This window comes from Balaenoptera acutorostrata, chromosome 11 (assembly GCF_949987535.1).
Source record: "Balaenoptera acutorostrata chromosome 11, mBalAcu1.1, whole genome shotgun sequence".
In the NCBI taxonomy this organism is placed as follows: Eukaryota; Metazoa; Chordata; class Mammalia; order Artiodactyla; family Balaenopteridae; genus Balaenoptera; species Balaenoptera acutorostrata.
The window spans coordinates 22,961,268-22,979,907 of NC_080074.1; the positions used below are offsets into that span (position 1 = coordinate 22,961,268).

The 18,640-nt window shown below is 39.0% G+C and overlaps 1 protein-coding gene across 11 annotated transcripts in view; it reads left to right on the forward strand.

Annotated features, from left to right (window-relative positions):
• ANKS1B (ankyrin repeat and sterile alpha motif domain containing 1B) overlaps positions 1 to 18,640 on the forward strand; it is a 1,183,808-nt gene that overhangs the window by 838,631 nt on the left and 326,537 nt on the right. For all 11 annotated transcript variants that reach the window (XM_007165834.3, XM_028166489.2, XM_057556581.1 and 8 more), the window contains one exon: positions 11,663 to 11,761. In XM_007165834.3, the coding sequence (XP_007165896.2) occupies positions 11,663 to 11,761 (99 nt within the window). The remainder of the gene's footprint in view (positions 1 to 11,662; positions 11,762 to 18,640) is intronic.

Below are 18,640 nucleotides of genomic sequence, written 5' to 3' on the forward strand. Positions count from 1 at the left end.
CCTTGATAGCATAGCTGTTACCCAAGTACAAGCAAAATGATTAGTTGCAAGATTTGAAACATTTGATTTTTCTCTGAAAAGCTGTGAGAATCCATGATACTACAAAAATAAGGTATTCTATGATTTCTCCTTATAAGAAGTTTTGTAAGTTCCTAGTACTGAGATTGATTTGTCAAAAAAAAAATGCATTCTTGCACTTCTCTATAATTACTCCTTAAAACAATTTGTTACAAGTTCTGAAACACTAAAATGTAGTTTCAAATTATACAATCTATATTTACATAGAACGATACTAATCAAAAGTTGGGCATGACTGAAATAATAGCATTTTAGAACTGAATGGGTGTTTGTTAAACGGCTTCATTTTATGGGTGAGGACCACAAGGCTCAGAACTAATATATGACTTAGCCATGTTTACCCGGATAAGACCTGGACCCAGGTCTTTAGACTCCAAGCCTGGTGCTATTTTGAAAAAAGACTGGCTAGATGATACACCAGGATGTTTTTGCTATCCCTATATATTACAATAAGAAAGAAAATAGAAAATTTCCAACGGAATACCTCACTGGGGACAGTGAATCCTTTTCTTTACATTTCCACAACTAGGACCATTTCCTCTTGGGCACATTCTCACCATTTGCATTGTGCGTTTCACAGTTTTCACTCATTTTTCAAAAGTGTTTGGTAATTGTCCTATATGCTAGGATATTTGACCCAAAGAGAAGTTGTCTAACTTCCCTACAGTTCTTCAAAATGTTTCCTCACTTACGGAAGATAGATAAGGTGGTGGTTTAGAGGAAGAACAGTGGTCTCTAAGGATTAAATTTTTATTTTTAATGTGTATTTTTTGTTGTTGTTGATTTTTTTAAAACATCTTTATTGGAGTATAATTGCTTTACAATGGTGTGTTAGTTTCTGCTTTATAACAAAGTGAATCAGCTATACATATACATATATCCCCATATCCCCTCCCTCTTGCGTATCCCTCCCTCCCACCCTCCTTATCCCACCCCTCTAGGTGGTCACAAAGCACTGAGCTGATCTCCCTGTGCTTGCGGCTGCTTCCTACTAGCTATCTATTTTACATTTGGTAGTGTATATATGTCCATGCCACTCTCTCACTTTCTCCCAGCTTACCCTTCCCCCTCCCCATATCCTCAAGTCCATTCTCTAGTACGTCTGCATCTTTATATCTTTATTCCCCTCTTGCCCCTAGGTTCTTTTTTTTTTTTTTCAAATTAGAATTGACCATTTTATTTATTTATTTTTTAACATTTATATTTTTTAAATATCTTTATTGGAGTATAATCGCTTTACAATGGTGTGTTAGTTTCTGCTTTATAACAAAGTGAATCAGTTATACATATACATATGTCCCCATACCTCTTCCCTCTTGCGTCTCCCTCCCTCCCACCCTCCCTATCCCACCCCTCTAGGTGGTCAAAAAGCACCGACCTGATCTCCCTGTGCTATGCGGCTGCTTCACACTAGCATTCTATTTTACGTTTGGTAGTGTATATATGTCCATTCCACTCTCTCACTTTGTCCCAGCTTACCCTACCCCTCCCTGTATCCTCAAGTCCATTCTCTAGTAGGTCTGCATCTTTATTCCTGTCTTGTGCCTAAATTCTTCATGACCTTTTTTTTTTTTTTTTTAGATTCCATATATATGTGTTAGCATACGGTATTTCTTTTTCTCTTTCTGACTTACTTCACTCTGTATGACAGTCTCTAGGTCCATCCACCTCACTAAAAATAACTCAGTTTCGTTCCTTCTTATGGCTGAGTAATATTCCATTGTATATATGTGCCCCATCTTCTTTATCCATTCATCTGTTGATGGACACTTCGGTTCCTTCCATGTCCTTGCTATTGTAAATAGAGCTGCAATGAACATTGTGGTACATGACTGTTTTTGAATTATGGTTTTCTCAGGGTATATGCCCACTAGTGGGATTGCTCGGTCGTATGGTAGTTCTATTTTTAGTTTTTTAAGGAACCTCCACACTGTTCTCCATAGTGGCTGTAACAATTTACATTCCCACCAATAGTGCAAGAGGGTTCCCTTTTCTCCACACCCTCTCCAGCATTTATTGTTTGTAGATTTTTTGATGATGGCCATTCTGACCGGTGTGAGATGGTATCTCATTGTAGTTTTGATTTGCATTTCTCTAACGATTAATGATGCTGAGCATCCTTTCATATGTTTGTTGGCAATCTGTATATCTTCTTTGGAGAAATGTCTATTTAGGTCTTCTACCCATTTTTGGATTTGGTTGTTTGTTTTTTTAATATTGAGCTGCATGAGCTGCTTGTAAATTTTGGAGATTAATCCTTTGTCAGTTGCCTCATTTGCAAATATTTACTCCCATTCTGAGGGTTGTCTTTTCGTCTTGTTTATGGTTTCCTTTGCTGTACAAAAGCTCTTAAGTTTAATTAGGTCCCATTTGTTTATTTTTGTTTTTATTTGCATTTCTCTAGGAGATGGGTCAAAAAGGATCTTGCTGTGATTTATGTCATAGAGTGTTCTGCCTATGTTTTCCTCTAAGAGTTTGATGGTGTCTGGCCTTACATTTAGATCTTTAATCCATTTTGAGTTTATTTTTGTATATAGTGTTAGGGAGTGTTCTAATTTCATTCTTTTATATGTAGCTGTCCAGTTTTCCCAGCACCACTTATTGAAGAGGCTGTCTTTTCTCCACTGTATACTCTTGCCTCTTTTATCAAAGATAAGGTGACCATATGTGCATGGGTTTATCTCTAGGCTTTCTCTCCTGTTCCATTGATCCATATTTCTGTTTCTGTGCCAGTACCATACTGTCTTGATTACTGTAGCTTTGTAGTATAGTCTGAAGTCAGGGAGCCTCATTCCTCCAGCTCCGTTTTTCTTTCTCAAGATTGCTTTGGCTATTCGGGGTCTTTTGTGTTTCCAGACAAATTGTGAAATTTTTTGTTCTAGTTCTGTGAAAAATGCCAGTGGTAATTTGATAGGGATTGCACTGAATCTGTAGATTCCTTTGGGTAGTAGAGTCATTTTCACAATGTTGATTCTTCCAATCCAAGAACATGGTATATCTCTCCATCTATTTGTATCATCTTTAATTTCTTTCATCAGTGTCTTATAATTTTCTGCATACAGGTCTTTGTCTCCTTAGGTAGGTTTATTCCTAGATATTTTATTCTTTTTGTTGCAGTGGTAAATGGGAGTGTTTTCTTAATTTCACTTTCAGATTTTTCATCATTAGTGTATAGGAAAGCCAGAGATTTCTGTGCATTAATTTTGTATCCTGCTACTTTACCAAATTCATTGATTAGCTCTAGTAGTTTTCTGGTAGCATCTTTAGGATTCTCTATGTAGAGTATCATGTCATCTTCAAACAGTGACAGCTTTACTTCTTCTTTTCTGATTTGGATTCCTTTTATTTCTTTTTCTTCTCTGATTGCTGTGGCTAATACTTCCAAAACTATGTGGAATAATAGTGGTGACAGTGGGCAAGCTTGTCTTGTTCCTGATCTTAGTGGAAATGGTTTCAGTTTTTCACCATTGAGGACGATGTTGGCTGTGGGTTTGTCATACATGGCCTTTATTATGTTGAGGAAAGTTCCCTCTATGCCTACTTTCTGCAGGGCTTTTATCATAAATGGGTGCTGAATTTTGTCAAAAGCTTTCTCTGCATCTATTGAGATGATCATATGGTTTTTCTCCTTCAATTTGTTAATATGGTGTATCACGTTCATTGATTTGCATATATTGAAGAAGCCTTGCATTCCTGGGATAAACCCCACTTGATCATAGTGTATGATCCTTTTAATGTGCTGTTGGATTCTGTCTGCTAGTATTTTGTTGAGGATTTTTGCATCTATGTTCATCAGTGATATTGGCCTGTAGTTTTCTTTCTTTGTGACATCTTTGTCTTGTTTTGGTGTCAGAGTGATGGTGGCCTCGTAAAATGAGTTTGGGAGTGTTCCTCCCTCTGCTATATTTTGGAAGAGTTTGAAAAGCATAGGTGTTAGCTCTTCTCTAAATGTTTGATAGAATTTGCTTGTGAAGCCATCTGGTCCTGGGCTTTTGTTTGTTGGAAGATATTTAATCACAGTTTCAATTTCAGTGCTTGTGATCGGTCTGTTCATATTTTCTATTTCTTCCTGGTTCAGTCTCAGAAGGTTCTGCATTTCTAAGAATTTGTCCATTTCTTCCAGGTTGTCAATTTTATTGACATATAGTTGCTTGTAGTAATCTCTCCTGATCCTTTGTATTTCTGCAATGTCAGTTGTTAGTTCTCCTGTTTCATTTCTAATTCTATTGATTTGAGTCTTCTCCCTTTTTTTCTTGATAAGTGGCTAATGGTTTATCAATTTTGTTTATCTTCTCAAAGAACCAGCTTTTAGTTTTATTGATCTTTGCTATCATTTCCTTCATTTCTTTTTCATTTATTTCTGATCTGATCTTTATGATTTCTTTCCTTCTGCTAACTTTGGGGGTTTTTTGTTCTTCTTTCTCTAATTGCTTTAGGTGTAAGGTTAGGTTGTTTATTTGAGATGTTTCTTGTTTCTTAAGGTAGGATTGTATTGCTATAAACTTCCCTCTTAGAACTGCTTTTGCTGCATCCCATAGGTTTTGGGTTTTCGTGTTTTCATTGTCATTTGTTTCTAGGTATTTTTTAATTTCCCCTTTGATTTCTTCAGTGATCTCTTGGTTATTAAGTAGTGTGTTGTTTAACCTCCATGTGTGTGTATTTCTTACAGATTTTTTCCTGTAATTGATATCTAGTCTCATAGTGTTGTGGTTGGAAAAGATATTGATACAATTTCAATTTTCTTAAATTTACCAAGGCTTGATTTGTGACCCAAGATATGATCTATCCTGGAGAATGTTCCATGAGCACTTGAGAAGAATGTGTATTCTGTTGGTTTTGGATGGAATGTCCTATAAATGTCAATTAAGTCCATCTTGTTTAATGTATCATTTAAAGCTTTTGTTTCCTTATTTATTTTCATTTTGGATGTTCTGTCCATTGGTGAAAGTGTGGTGTTAAAGTCCCCTACTATGACTGTGTTACTACCGATTTTCCCTTTTATGGCTGTTAGCATTTGCCTTATGTATTGAGGTGCTCCTATATTGGGTGCATAAATATTTACAATTGTTATAACTTCTTCTTGGATTGATCCTTTGATCATTATGCAGTGTCCCTCTTTTTCTCTTGTAATAGTCTTTGTTTTAAAGTCTATTTTGTCTGATATGTGAATTGCTACTCCAGCTTTCTTTTGATTTCCATTTGCATGGAATATCTTTTTCCCTCCCCTCACTTTCAGTCTGTATGTGTCCCTAGGTCTGAAGTGGGTCTCTTGTAGACAGCATATATACAGGTCTTGTTTTTGTATCCATTCAGCCAATCTATCTCTTTTGGTTGGAGCATTTAATCCATTTACATTTAAAGTTATTATCGATATGTATGTTCCTATTACCATTTTCTTAATTCTTTTGGGTTTGTTATTGTAGGTCTTTTCCTTCCCTTGTGTTTCCTGCCTAGAGAAGTTCCTTTAGCATTTGTTGTAAAGCTTGTTTGGCAGTGCTGAATTCTCTTCGCTTTTGCTTGTCTGTAAAGGTCTTAATTTCTCCGTCAAATCTGTATGAGATCCTTGCTGGGTAGAGTAATCTTGGTTGTAGGTTTTTCTCCTTCATCACTTTAAATATGTCCTGCCACTCCCTTCTGGCTTGCAGAGTTTCTGCTGAAAGATCAGCTGTTAACCTTATGGGGATTTCCTTATGTGTTATTTGTTGTTTTTCCCTTGCTGCTTTTAATATTTGTTCTTTGTGTTTAATTTTTGATAGTTTGATTAATATGTGTCTTGGCGTGTTTCCCCTTGGATTTATCCTGTATGGGACTCTCTGTGCTTCCTGGACTTGATTAACTATTTCCTTTCCCATATTAGGGACGTTTTCATCTGTAATCTCTTCAAATATTTTCTCAATCCCTTTCTTTTTCTCTTCTTCTTCTGGGACCCCTATAATTCGAATGTTGGTGCGTTTAATGTCCCAGAGGTCTCTGAGACTGTCCTCAATTCTTTTCATTCTTTTTTCTTTATTCTGCTCTGCAGTACTTATTTCCACTATTTTATCTTTCAGGTCACTTATCCGTTCTTCTGCCTCAGTTATTCTGCTATTGATCCCTTCTAGAGAATTTTTAATTTCATTTATTGTGTTGTTAATCACTGTTTGTTTGCTCTTTAGTTCTTCTAGGTCCTTGTTAAACGTTTCTTGTATTTTCTCTGTTCCATTTCCAAGATTTTGGATCATCTTTACTGTTATTATTCTGCATTCTTTTTCAGGTAGCCTGCCCATTTCCTCTTCATTTGTTATGTCTGGTGGGTTTTTGCCTTGCTCCTTCATCTGCTGTGTGTTTCTCTGTCTTCTCATTTTGCTTAACTTACTGTGTTTGGGGTCTCCTTTTCGCAGGCTGCAGGTTCGTAGTTCCCATTGTTTTTGGTATCTGTCCCCAGTGGCTAAGGTTGGTTCAGTGGGTTGTGTAGGCTTCCTGGTGGAGTGGACTAGTGCCTGTGTTCTGGTGGCTGAGGCTGGATCTTGTCTTTCTGGTGGGCCGGTCCACGTCTGCTGGTGTGTTTTGGGGTGTCTGTGGCCATATTATGATTTTAGGCAGCCTCTGTGCTAATGGATGGGGTTGTGTTCCTGTCTTGGTAGTTGTTTGGCATAGGGTGTCCAGCACTGTAGCTTGCTGGTCATTGAGTGGAGCTGGGTCTTGGCGTTGAGATGGAGACCTCTGGGAGATTTTTGCCATTTGATATTACGTGAAGCTGGGAGGTCTCTTGTGGACCAGTGTCCTGAACTTGGTTCTCCCACCTCGGTGGCACAGCCCTGACGCCTGGCTGGAGCACCAAGAGCCTGTACTCCACACAGCTCAGAATAAAAGGGAGGAAAAAAAGAAAGAAAGAAAGAAGTAGATAAAATAAAATAAAACAAAATAAAGTTATTAAAATAAAAATAAAAAAAATTATTAAGAAAAAAGAATTTTTAAGTTAAAAAAAAAAATGGACAGACAGAACCCTAGGACAAATGGTAAAAGCAAAGCTATACAGACAAAATCACACAGAGAAGCATACACATACACACTTACAAAAAGAGAAAAACGGGGAAATATATATATATCGTTGCTCCCAAAGTCCACCTCCTCCATTTGGGATGATTCGTTGTCTATTCAGTTATTCCACAGATGCAGGGTACATCAAGTTGATTGTGGAGATTTAATCCACTGCTCCTGAGGCTGCTGGGAGAAATTCCCCTTTCTCTTCTTTGTTCACACAGCTCCCGGGGTTCAGCTTTGGATTTGGACCCACCTCTGCGTGTAGGTCGCCTGAGGGCGTCTGTTCTTCGCTCACACAGGACCGGGTTAAAGGAGCAGCTGCTTCGGGGGCTCTGGCTCACTCAGGCGGGGGGAGGGAGGGGTACGGAGGAGGTGGGGCGAGCCTGCAGCAGCAGAGGCCGGCCGGCAGGACGTTGCACCAGCCTGAGGGCGCCGTGTGTTCTCCCAGGGAAGTCGTCCCTGGATCATGGGACCCGGGCAGTGGCAGGGCTGCACAGGCTCCCGGGAGGGGAGGTGTGGCGAGTGACCTGTGCTTGAACACAGGCTTCTCGGTGGCGTGGCGGCAGCAGCAGCCTTAGCGTCTCATGCCCGTCTCTGGGGTCCGCGCTGATAGACGCGGCTCGCGCCTTTCTCTGGAGCTCCTTTAAGCGGCGCTCTTAATCCCCTCTCCTCGCGCACCAGGAAACAAAGAGGCAAGAAAAAGTCTCTTGCCTCTTCGGCAGCTCCGGACTTTTTCCCGGACTCCCTCCCGGCTAGCCGTGGCGCACTAACCGCTTCAGGCTGTGTTCACGCCGCCAACCCCAGTCCTCTCCCTGCGATCCGACCGAAGCCTGAATCTCAGCTCCCAGCCCCTGCCCGCCCTGGCGGGGGAGCAGACAAGCCTCTCGGGCTGGTGAGTGCTGGTCAGCACTGATCCTCTGTGCGGGAATCTCTCCGCTTTGCCCTCCGCACCCCTGTGGCTGTGCTCTCCTCCGTGGCTCTGAAGCTTCCCCCCTCCGCCACCCGCAGTCTCCGCCCGCAAAGGGGCTCCTAGTGTGTGGAAACCTTTCCTCCTTCACAGCTCCCTCCCACTGGTGCAGGTCTGTCCCTATTCTTTTGTCTCTGTTTTTTCTTTTTTCTTTTGCCCTATCCAGGTACGGGGGGAGTTTCTTGCCTTTTGGGAGGTCTGAGGTCTTCTGCCAGTGTTCAGTAGGTGTTCTGTAGGAGTTGTTCCACGTGTAGATGTGTTTCTGATGTATTTGTGGGGAGGAAAGTGATCTCCGCGTCATACTCTTGCGCCATCTTGAAGCTCCTCCGCCCCTAGGTTCTTCATAACCATTTTTTTTTAATATTCCATATATATTTGTTAGCATACTGTATTTGTTTTTCTCTTTCTGACTTACTTCACTCTGTATGATGACTCTAGGTCCATCCACCTCACTACAAATAACTCAATTTCGTTTCTTTTTATGGCTGAGTAACATTCCATTGTATATATGTGCCACATCTTCTTTATCCATTCATGTGTCGATGGACACTTCGGTTCCTTCCATGTCCTGGCTGTTGTAAATAGAGCTGCAATGAACATTGTGGTACATGACTCTTTTTGAATTATGGTTTTCTCAGGGTATATGCCCACTAGTGGGATTGCTCAGTCATATGGTAATTCTATTTTTAGTTTTTTAAGGGACCTCCATACTGTTCTCCATAGTGGCTGTATCAATTTACATTCCCACCAACAGTGCAAGAGGGTTCCCTTTTCTCTACACCCTCTCCAGCATTTAGTGTTTGTAGATTTTTTTGATGATGGCTATTCTGACCAGTGTGAGATGATATCTCATTGTAGTTTTGATTTGCATTTCTCTAATGATTAATGATGTTGAGCATTCTTTCATGTGTTTGTTGGCAATCTGTATATCTTCTTTGGAGAAATGCCTATTTAGGTCTTCTGCCCATTTTTGCTTTGGGGTTTGTTTTTTTTTTGTTATTGAGCTGCATGAGCTGCTTGTAAATTTTGGAGATTAATCCTTTGTCAGTTGCTTCATTTGCAAATATTGTCTCCCATTCTGAGGGTTGTCTTTTCGTATTGTTTATGATTTAAGGATTAAATTTTTTAAATCATTTCAGTATTCAAACACTGAAATCAAGTTTTCAGTATTACCTATAGATAGTAGCTAATTCAGGCTATAGCATCCTGGTGTGTTTTATGTTTGTACAAAGAACCCAGGTTCTATATTTTGTATAAGCTTAAGTTGTGGGGTGGTAATTTAGCCAGTGGAAAACCAGATAATGATCTAATACATAGGTGGCCAAAGATTTTTGGTGTTTTGTTTTTGTTTTTTAAGGGCCTTTTAACTTCTTTGGAAAACCCCTTAAAGAGTGAAAGTCAAATACGGAACGGTATCATATATCCTGCTCATGACACACTAGTCCATTTCTAAAATAAAAACGCTTTCTCCAAATGAAGTCATTTATACCCTTAGCCATGCCCTATTGTGTGCACTGAGTACTTTCTGAGAGCAGTGTTTCCTGTGGCGTACTCCCAAGACTGGCTTATTTGTTTGCATTAGGCTTTTATTATCATACTGCTCTACCTGCATCGTTCTGCCTTCTCCAAGGTGGCCAGAGTAGCTTAAGCACAGGAATGTTACTATGCGTAGGTGGAATGTTTTTGTCCGGTGAGCGCCCATTGTACATCCCTAGCTATGATGCCATTCTAATGGCTTTAATCTTTCTAAGAACAGCCAATTACATCCATTTATAACATAGTCCGATATTAAATTGCTTACATTCATCTGTTCTGTGCCAGTCCAGGGAAAGACATTAATCTTTGCACCACAGTAAACTGGCCCCTCCTCCTTCACTTTCTCAGGAAAAGGCATCACGATCCACCCCTACTTCTGAAGCCTGGAACTGTTGTGTATTCTGAATTTCTCCATCATTCTGTGCATTCAATCACCAAGTCAAACTTCTTGATAGTTTTCAGATCCACTCACTTCTTTCTGTCTCCTGTGACCACTACCTTAGTATAAGCCCACATCATCTATAGAACAACTACTGTGGTCTCCTAACGGTCTCCATGCTCCCATGATTGCCCTTTCCAGTTCATTCTCTTTTGCTTTAAATATTCATCAGTACCCATTTCTCTCCATAAATAGGTATTCTGTAATTTCTATTCATAAGTGTTTTTATTTTACACATTAGTAGGACAGAGTTTGACTTGTCCATAGAAAGCAGTGATCTGAATTCTTGAACTTCTCTACAGACTTATTTAAAGGGAAACTCTAGCTTGCAAGCTCCAAAAGACTAAAATTTAGGGACAAAATAAGCCATTTATAGATTTCTGTGTTACAGGGAGTTCCCTGGCAGTCCAGTGGTTAGGACTCTGCCCTCTTATTGCTGAGGGCCTGGGTTTAATCCCTGGTTGGGGAACTAAAATCCCACAAGCTGCACAGCACAGCCAAAATAAATAAATTTCTGTGCTGGAATATTAATCAGAGTTCAAAAAATCATTGAAATCAGAGAATATCAGGACTAGACTGATCCTTGGAGATTATGTGGCTCAACCTCATCATTTTATAGGTAAGGAAACTGAGGCCCAGCCACAGAAAACAGATTGATCTTTCTAAATATGGAATTTCATCATGTAACTCCTTTTCTTAAAATCTGTCCAGGCTTCCCATTATGGTCAAGATGAAGTCTAAATTCCTCAGCGTGGCGTACAACGTCTGTATAGTCTGGCCTTTCCTTACCTTTCCAGACTGACCTTTCACTCCTCTCTCCAACTTATCCTAGAACTTGATGTTTCCAAGTAAACTGTGTTCTTTCTTACCCACACAACATTGCACATAATTTCTCCTAGTCCTTCCCATTTTGAATGCTAAATCCAAACCATCCTTCAGACATCTGATTAGACATCATCTCCTCTGCAAACATATCCCAGATCCCCTCTACACTACCAAGCATGTGTCACCATCATAGCATATTCACAGCATCCTAACTGCCTTTGAACAATCTGTTTCCATCACTGGACTGGAAGGAACAGACAGTTGAGGGCAGGGACCTGCATCTTTTACTCATTGTTCTGTCCTCACATCTCGTTCAGGTATCTGACATTCAATATTTAACATTAATTATTAATTCTCTTTTAACTTGCCTAGTATACTTCAATTATTCCGTCAGCTCTCCTTACAAAATCTATTTTCAGGGGGAAAATAAACTTGTTCATTCACCTCAATGCATAGGTCACTGATAGTTTTAAATGACAACTCTTCCTAGAAGTATATACATTTTTAGGGGAACAAGGTTTTGAGTCACAGGAATGAATTCCCAATGCAGATAATCCAACCATAAATAGTAAGCCATGAGAGTATTTGTGAGGGAAAGAAAACTTTCCCAGAACCTTCAACACAGTCATATAGGTGACCTACTCTCACCTCACCCTCACAGAAGAATGACTCTATGTTTTTGTCTATAAAAATCAGATCACTTGTTGGTTATTTATCTCTGTATTAAGAAAATCATTATTTACCCACAGTAAAAATGCCTGATTTAATTTATAACATTTCTGGTTTTGTTTCAGGGAAGCAATGTTATGGAAGATCAAGATCTGTTGGAAATTGGAATCCTTAATTCTGGGCACAGACAAAGAATTCTACAGGCAATCCAGCTCCTTCCAAAGGTAAGCCATGCTTTATTACCTTAGCCGTGAGTATAGACCCAGTGGTTTTAAGTTCAGGTGTGCAAGGGGTATTAGTATTTAGGACAATATGTCTGCATATTGATGCAACTCCTCAAAGCATGTCTTCTTAGTCCAACTAAACATTCAGACTCATAAGACTACTCTGAGCCACAGTAGATCTATCAAGAAAGATGTAATACAGGAAATGCCACTGGCTAGCAGGGCAGCTTCAGAGTTTTTCTTCAGTGGGATTCTTTATGTCAGTACAAACATCAGTCCATGCCCCCCAGGTGACAGATCAGGTGCAAGAAGACAAGATCAATATAGGGTGGGTACAAGAATGTTCCTGGATTAGAAACCTCACGCCCTTAAAGGCAGTATCTCTTGTAACAACTCCATAGCCCTAGCCTCCAGGGACAAGGAACCTGCCTAATCACAAATCATCACTCAGGGGAGTCCAAAATATCGCATCCCCATCAGGTATTTGTAGTTCATGTATAAATCTTCCCAATCCAGATGCAATTTACCAACCAGGCATCATTTTAACTTTAAGTAGTATGTTACCTAGCAACAGAGTTGACCTTCTGTTTTCCAGATAAGGTTTCATAAGAGCCTAAAACAACTGGTCTTCAAGATATGTAGGATTTTAATTGGTAAGGAAAGGGAAAGGCATTTCAGGGCCCAGCAGGAATCACACAGATAGAGGTACGGTCCAGGCAACAAACGGCCAGAAGCATTAGGGGAACAGCGATACTTGATACTCGTGTGATTTAAAATCCAATGGGATTTGCACAACAATGTGAATGTACTTAATGCCACTAAAGTGTATACTTCAAGATGGTTTAAGGTGGTAAATTTTACGTTTTGTTATTTCACCACGGTTTAAAAAATAATTTTTAAAAAAAGAAGAAAAAATCCAATGTGATTAAAACAATTGGAGAGTGGAGTCAGAGTTAAAACAGAAAAAGTAAGTTGGGTCAGGTTGGTATCAGGCTAAGGAATTTGAAATTTATTCTGTAAGCACAGGGGAATGGACATGACTAGATTGCTTTAGGCCAGTTAATTCTGGAGACTGTATACAAAAGGAATTAGAAGGAGGGAATGTTGAAGTTGGGTCATACACTTGGAAAAAGATTCCGGGGGCAAGATTGGAGGCAGGGTAGCAGATGGACGGTAATAGATGCACCTAAATATATGAATTTATTATATATTTTGTATTCTCCTCTGTGCTTTTCCTTTCTGAGGAGGCTATAATTTCTCCTTCTCAGAATGGGAAAGATAAATACTAACCACTGTTTCTAAGGAAGTGACATGATGAAATTTGCCAACTGACAATGAACTGAGTTTCTACTGATAGAAACTTACCACTTTTGCAAATTCAAGGAAAGTCAAGCATACAAAGGAGTTTTAGTCATACACTTTTCTACACTAAAAGAAAAAGAATAAAGCATCCTTAAAACTGTATCTGGAGGTAATTCTTATTAACATATTGTTCACCTCGCCACTTTTGTATCTTTACTTAGAATATTAGCTCCTCAGCAAGTTTTCTCCTCACTCTCAGCAAGGACTCCTGCACTGCTGTAACCCCAGAACCTGCCACATTGCCTGCCCCCTAGTAGGCACTCAGTAAATGTCTCCCCACTTGTCACAAATCTGCCTGCCATTTAAAGTTCAACTCAAACGGTTCTACATCACTTTTTTTGTGAAACTTCTCCTACAGTGAAACCACTTCTCACCACCTTAGTAATTATTACCCTAGCCCACACCAACCACCTCTGATCAGGCTACCACAATAGATTCTAACCTGTCATCTCTAGGTTAGACTACTTGAGTCAATTTCCCATTGGTCCTCTCACCTGGACAACGCATAGATGCCTAATCTCTGTCCTGGTTACCTTTCTTACCACTTTACAGGTGAATTTCCACACGGCGCCCAGAAAGAAATGTAAATCAGATCATGCCACATCCTGATTAAAATCTCCAGTGGATTCCCTTTCTCATTTAGAACAGAATCTTTATCATGACCTACGAAAGTCAATAGGATCTGACCCCGTCCCACCAATATGACCTCGTCTCTCACTCTCCCTTTCTCCCACACTTTAGTCATGTGGCTTTCTTTTTTGTTCCAGAACATGCCAAACTCATTTTTGCCTCAAAGCCTTTCTGTATTGGTCTGTCTGCCTGGAAAGCCTTTTCTTCATATCTTCAAGTGCTTGCTCCTTGCACCATCAAATCTCTACTCAGCTGTCACCTCCTCACAGAGGGTTTTGTGCCCTCAAAGTCACACCCCTCACCTACTGTCACTGTCCTTCATATTGTCCTGCTTCAGTTTTCTTCATAGCACTTGTGGCTACCTGAAGTTATATTATTTATTTGTTTGTTTTCTTCCTTATTTTTCATCTCACCCCCAGGATGCAAGGTCAATGAAATAACGGACCTTGGCTATCTTGTTCCCTTTTATATATCCAGTCCCTGGAATAGTGCCTACCACATCAAAAAATAATTTGTGGAATGAAAGAATACCCTGCTCTTTCTTTCCTCTGAGATTTGATGGCGCTATGCTTGTTCTGTCTGAAGGTACAAATAATATTTTACCACTTTTATGTTATAAGCATCCTGAGAGCAGAGACAATGTCACATCCATCCTTGACCTTCCCACTGTGCTTAGCTCAATACATGCACATTAAAAGAATGAAAGAATGAGTGATTAAACGAATGAATATTTTTTCACATGTTATTCAAATATAAATTTTTTAATCAAAGAGTATCTCAATTTTTAAACTGTGTCTATAATCCTGTACAGGCCATTTTGAGAAACAAAAGAACCTGAACCCAGAATTATTTGAAGAATAAATGAAGTATTTATTTTTAAGAGAGAATATCATTCCCATTAGAGAAAACAATATAATAGAAATAATACAAAATTAAGCTTCTATCAAGAGGCTGATGCTGAAGTGCTTACTATGCACCCAAATGAGTAGAGAATATATAAAAACATCCAAACACATGTTCAGCAGTACAAACAAAAAATGTTATAATGCTACAGATTGATGCTTTGCCTTCTTAGGTAATGAGCCCAATCTTTAGGTGGTTGACAGTGTAATTCTGCTGCCAGCACGTTCATTTGCATTCACTCTAACTTTGCACTGCCAAAAAATGGACAAAATGTCTCTTCATTTTGCTTGTGCAATTTTGGTCCTCAGAATATTTGTGTTCTTCATCTGTCATGAGAAATACTCCATGATTGCTACCTGAGATCCTTTAATTAACATAGTGTGTTTTGGAATTGGTGAGATTGTTCCTAAACAGAGAAAAGGTGGTTTGCTAAGTGCAATCTTGATGTGTTAGCACCGTTCAATGCATGTTTTTTATGCTTTATTTGTATTTGTTGTTTCAAGTTTCAAATACAAAAGTTTATTCTTTTGGTAATAATGTTTTTTCTATAATATTCCCTTTTTAATATTGAAGTATTTACCAGTGCAAAGATCTGAATGGTCTCCAGTTCATTTGATACACTGAACACAAAGAATGTGTTCCACGTAGACATCTTTAGAACAGTAATCACATTAATTCCTCTTCTCCACCCATTCTTTCCTCTCTTTTATAGTGCCTGACCTTTAGTAGCAAAGCTTAATTATCCATTTTCACCCAGCATCCACTTCCCTCACCAACCCCAACTCAGTCTTTCCTTAGGTCTGAAAGGTTCCCACGACTTTTACCCTTTTCTCTCTTTTTTTTTTTTTTCTATCAAAGGGTAAGGATCTATTTTACATAAAGAAATATTACAAATTTATAAGTGAACCATAGGCAAATTAACAAAATAATTGCCAGAATAAATTACAAGGCATAACATTTAAGAGGATACACTAATGGAAAATAAGCATGAAAAAAATGCTTGGCCTCATTAGTAATTGGTGCAATGATAATTAAGATGACAATAAGATACCATTTAATACCCACAAGACTGGCAAAACTAAGGCACCTCATCATTTCAAGTATGTGGGTGGTTGAGGTTCAATGGGAATCCTAGTACATCCCTATAGCAGTTTACTTTTTTTTTTTTAACATCTTTATTGGAGTATAATTGCTTTACAATGGTGTGTTAGTTTCTGCTGTATAACAAAGTGAATCAGCTAAACATAAACATATATCCCCATATCCCCTCCCTCTTGCATCTCCCTCCCACCCTCCCTATCCCACCCCTCTAGCTGGACACAGAGCACCAAGCTGATCTCCCTGTGCTATGCGGCTGCTTCCCACTAGCTATCTATTTTACATTTGGAAGTGAGAGAGTGGCATGGACATATATACACTACCTTTTCTCTTTTTAAGAAAGGACACATACCAAACGTTCTATGAGAAGATGGCTTAGGCTTATTTTGTTGTCTCCTAGAAACTTTAAGCATATGGGGCTTTTTCTGTCCCCTAGACACAGGGAAATTATCTGATTACTTATCTGCAACGTGTAATTTACCTTTTTCCAGGTAAGAATTCTGTGTTGCCAAGTTTTTGGATAATCCTTTAAAATCTTTTTATAAGGGCATAATCTCTTTTGTCCTTTGACAATATAACACCTGGAGGTCAGGAATTCAAAGGATTATCATTTTAAAGGTTTGCAGGATTTCGTGTCAAGGCCCATAGTGTATCTGCTCTCTTAATCTCTCATCCTGAACTGAAAATGCATTTCGGCACGCTAGCAACTTTTATATCACACTCTCACTTCACTTTTTAATATTTTTTCTTATATTTTCCTGTTTCATAATATCTTTTGGAATTACTTGGTAATTGTCTACACTCGCTATTTGCGCCCACTCATCCTTCCTTTGCTCCCACTCATCCTTCAACCTACTTGGGTCTAACTAGTTCCTCTGCTGCCACCCCACACAACAGTGCTAAGGTCACCAGTGACCAGCAGAGCAGAAATTCCATAAGCTGCTTTCACCTCACCTTGGCTTCAGTAGGTTCTGATACTCTTGTCAGCTGTCAGCATGGTCCTCTTTTGGCCTCCACAATACCCAGTTATGTTCCTGCCTCTCTGCCATTCCCTCTCCTTGCCTGCTCATTCTCTCAGTTACATGTTGGAGTTTCTCAAAACTCAAAATATTTGATGACTAGTAAATGTAGTTACCACAGGACTCTTGATCATAGCACAGTTTCTGGTATTCATTGTTTTGTTCATTGCAAGCCTACTTTATTTTACTGCATAATGAACACCTACATTTTTAAGTTCAGTTCAATTTTACCAGTATGTGTTGGGCTACATAGTTTCAATTGTTTTTTTCACTGAATGGCACTGAACACCTCTGTCCAGATAAATTATCCCCTTCCCCATCCTCAGTTTGAGATTTTGGTTTAAGAAAACAAAACAAAACAAAAACAGAGTTGTCTCTTATTCCAATAGAAAAACAAGATTCTCTGTTAGGTATCTATTGCTATATAACAAGTTACCTCAAATCTTATTTGGATATAACAACATTTATTATCTCTATTTCTGTGGGGAAGGAATCTAGGAGCAGCTTAGCTGGGTCCTCTGGCTCTGGGATCTCTCACAGGACTACAGTCATCTTGAGACTCAGCTGGGGAAAATCCACTTCCTAGCTCACTCATGTGGTGGTAGCAGGATTCTAATCTTTGGGAGATTTTGGACTGAGGCCTCAGTGCCTCACAAGCTATTGGCTGAAGGCCTTCCTCGGTTCCTTGTCACATGGGCCCCTCCATAAAGAAACATGAAGCTAGTTTCAACAGCATAAGTGAGAGGACAAGAACATGCTAGCAAGATGAAAATCTCAGTCTTTTGTAACATCCCATCCTTTTGCCTATTCTATTCATTACAATCAAGCCATTAATCCAGCCCAAACATAGGAAGAGGTATTTACACAAGTGTGTGAATACCAAGAGGTGGGATCATTGGCCATCTCAGAAGTCTTCCTGCTACAGATACACTTTATAATGATCCACTTTACAGTCTAGTTTCCATGTCTACATTTGAGGTCAAAATGGAATAACCATTACATGGTTACAACAATAAATGCATCTTTTATTTCCATGGGCCATCTTCATGGTACTGTGATATTCACAATTAGATGATTTAGTAACACATTAGTAATCACCATTCAAAAAAGAGGCACATGTCTCTAATCTGTAAAATTAGGTATAATGTAGCATGATATGACACAATCATACAGAAATTAGAGACCTTGAAGATTTGCCAATTGCACATAAAGACTTCATGATTTGAATGCCACTGATCTAAGTGATGCATACAAATCAGGAATCCTATAAAACATTACAAATTTTAAAAACATGTTCATTCTTCATTGGTGCCTCATTATTGAAAGGAGCATATTTCCATCTATATTAGGAAAGTGAATTGGTCAAACTCTCTCGGAAAATACTTTAAGGATATTAGCAAATTAAACACATTTTTAAAAAACTAACAAAGCTAGACAGTAAAAGGGACCATTTAACTTTAGACCTGATCAGAACAAATAGATAAAGGCAACAGTTGACCAAAAAAAGCTTGGGATACAGAGATATACTGGCAAGGACTGAGAACTCAAACACTTTTAAAGACAAGACAATATGGAATAGTGGAAATTGTGGCAAACTGGAGAGCATAAACCCTGCCCCCCCAAAACAAAATTGTTCTTGTTTCCACTTTATCAATTAAACAAAGCATTAGGGACCAGATTTGGTTATAGCTGTGACTTTGCCACTCCAAAAATTAAAGTCTTAATATAATAGAATCCCTAATTATTTCAGAGTTCAAAGGAGTATTATGAATGTGACATTATCTCAGTTTGGCTTCCTGCCCAGGATTCTGCTCTTAAAGACCCTAGTTCTTTCAAGGTGCTTGAAATTCAGAAGTTTGTTGATTCT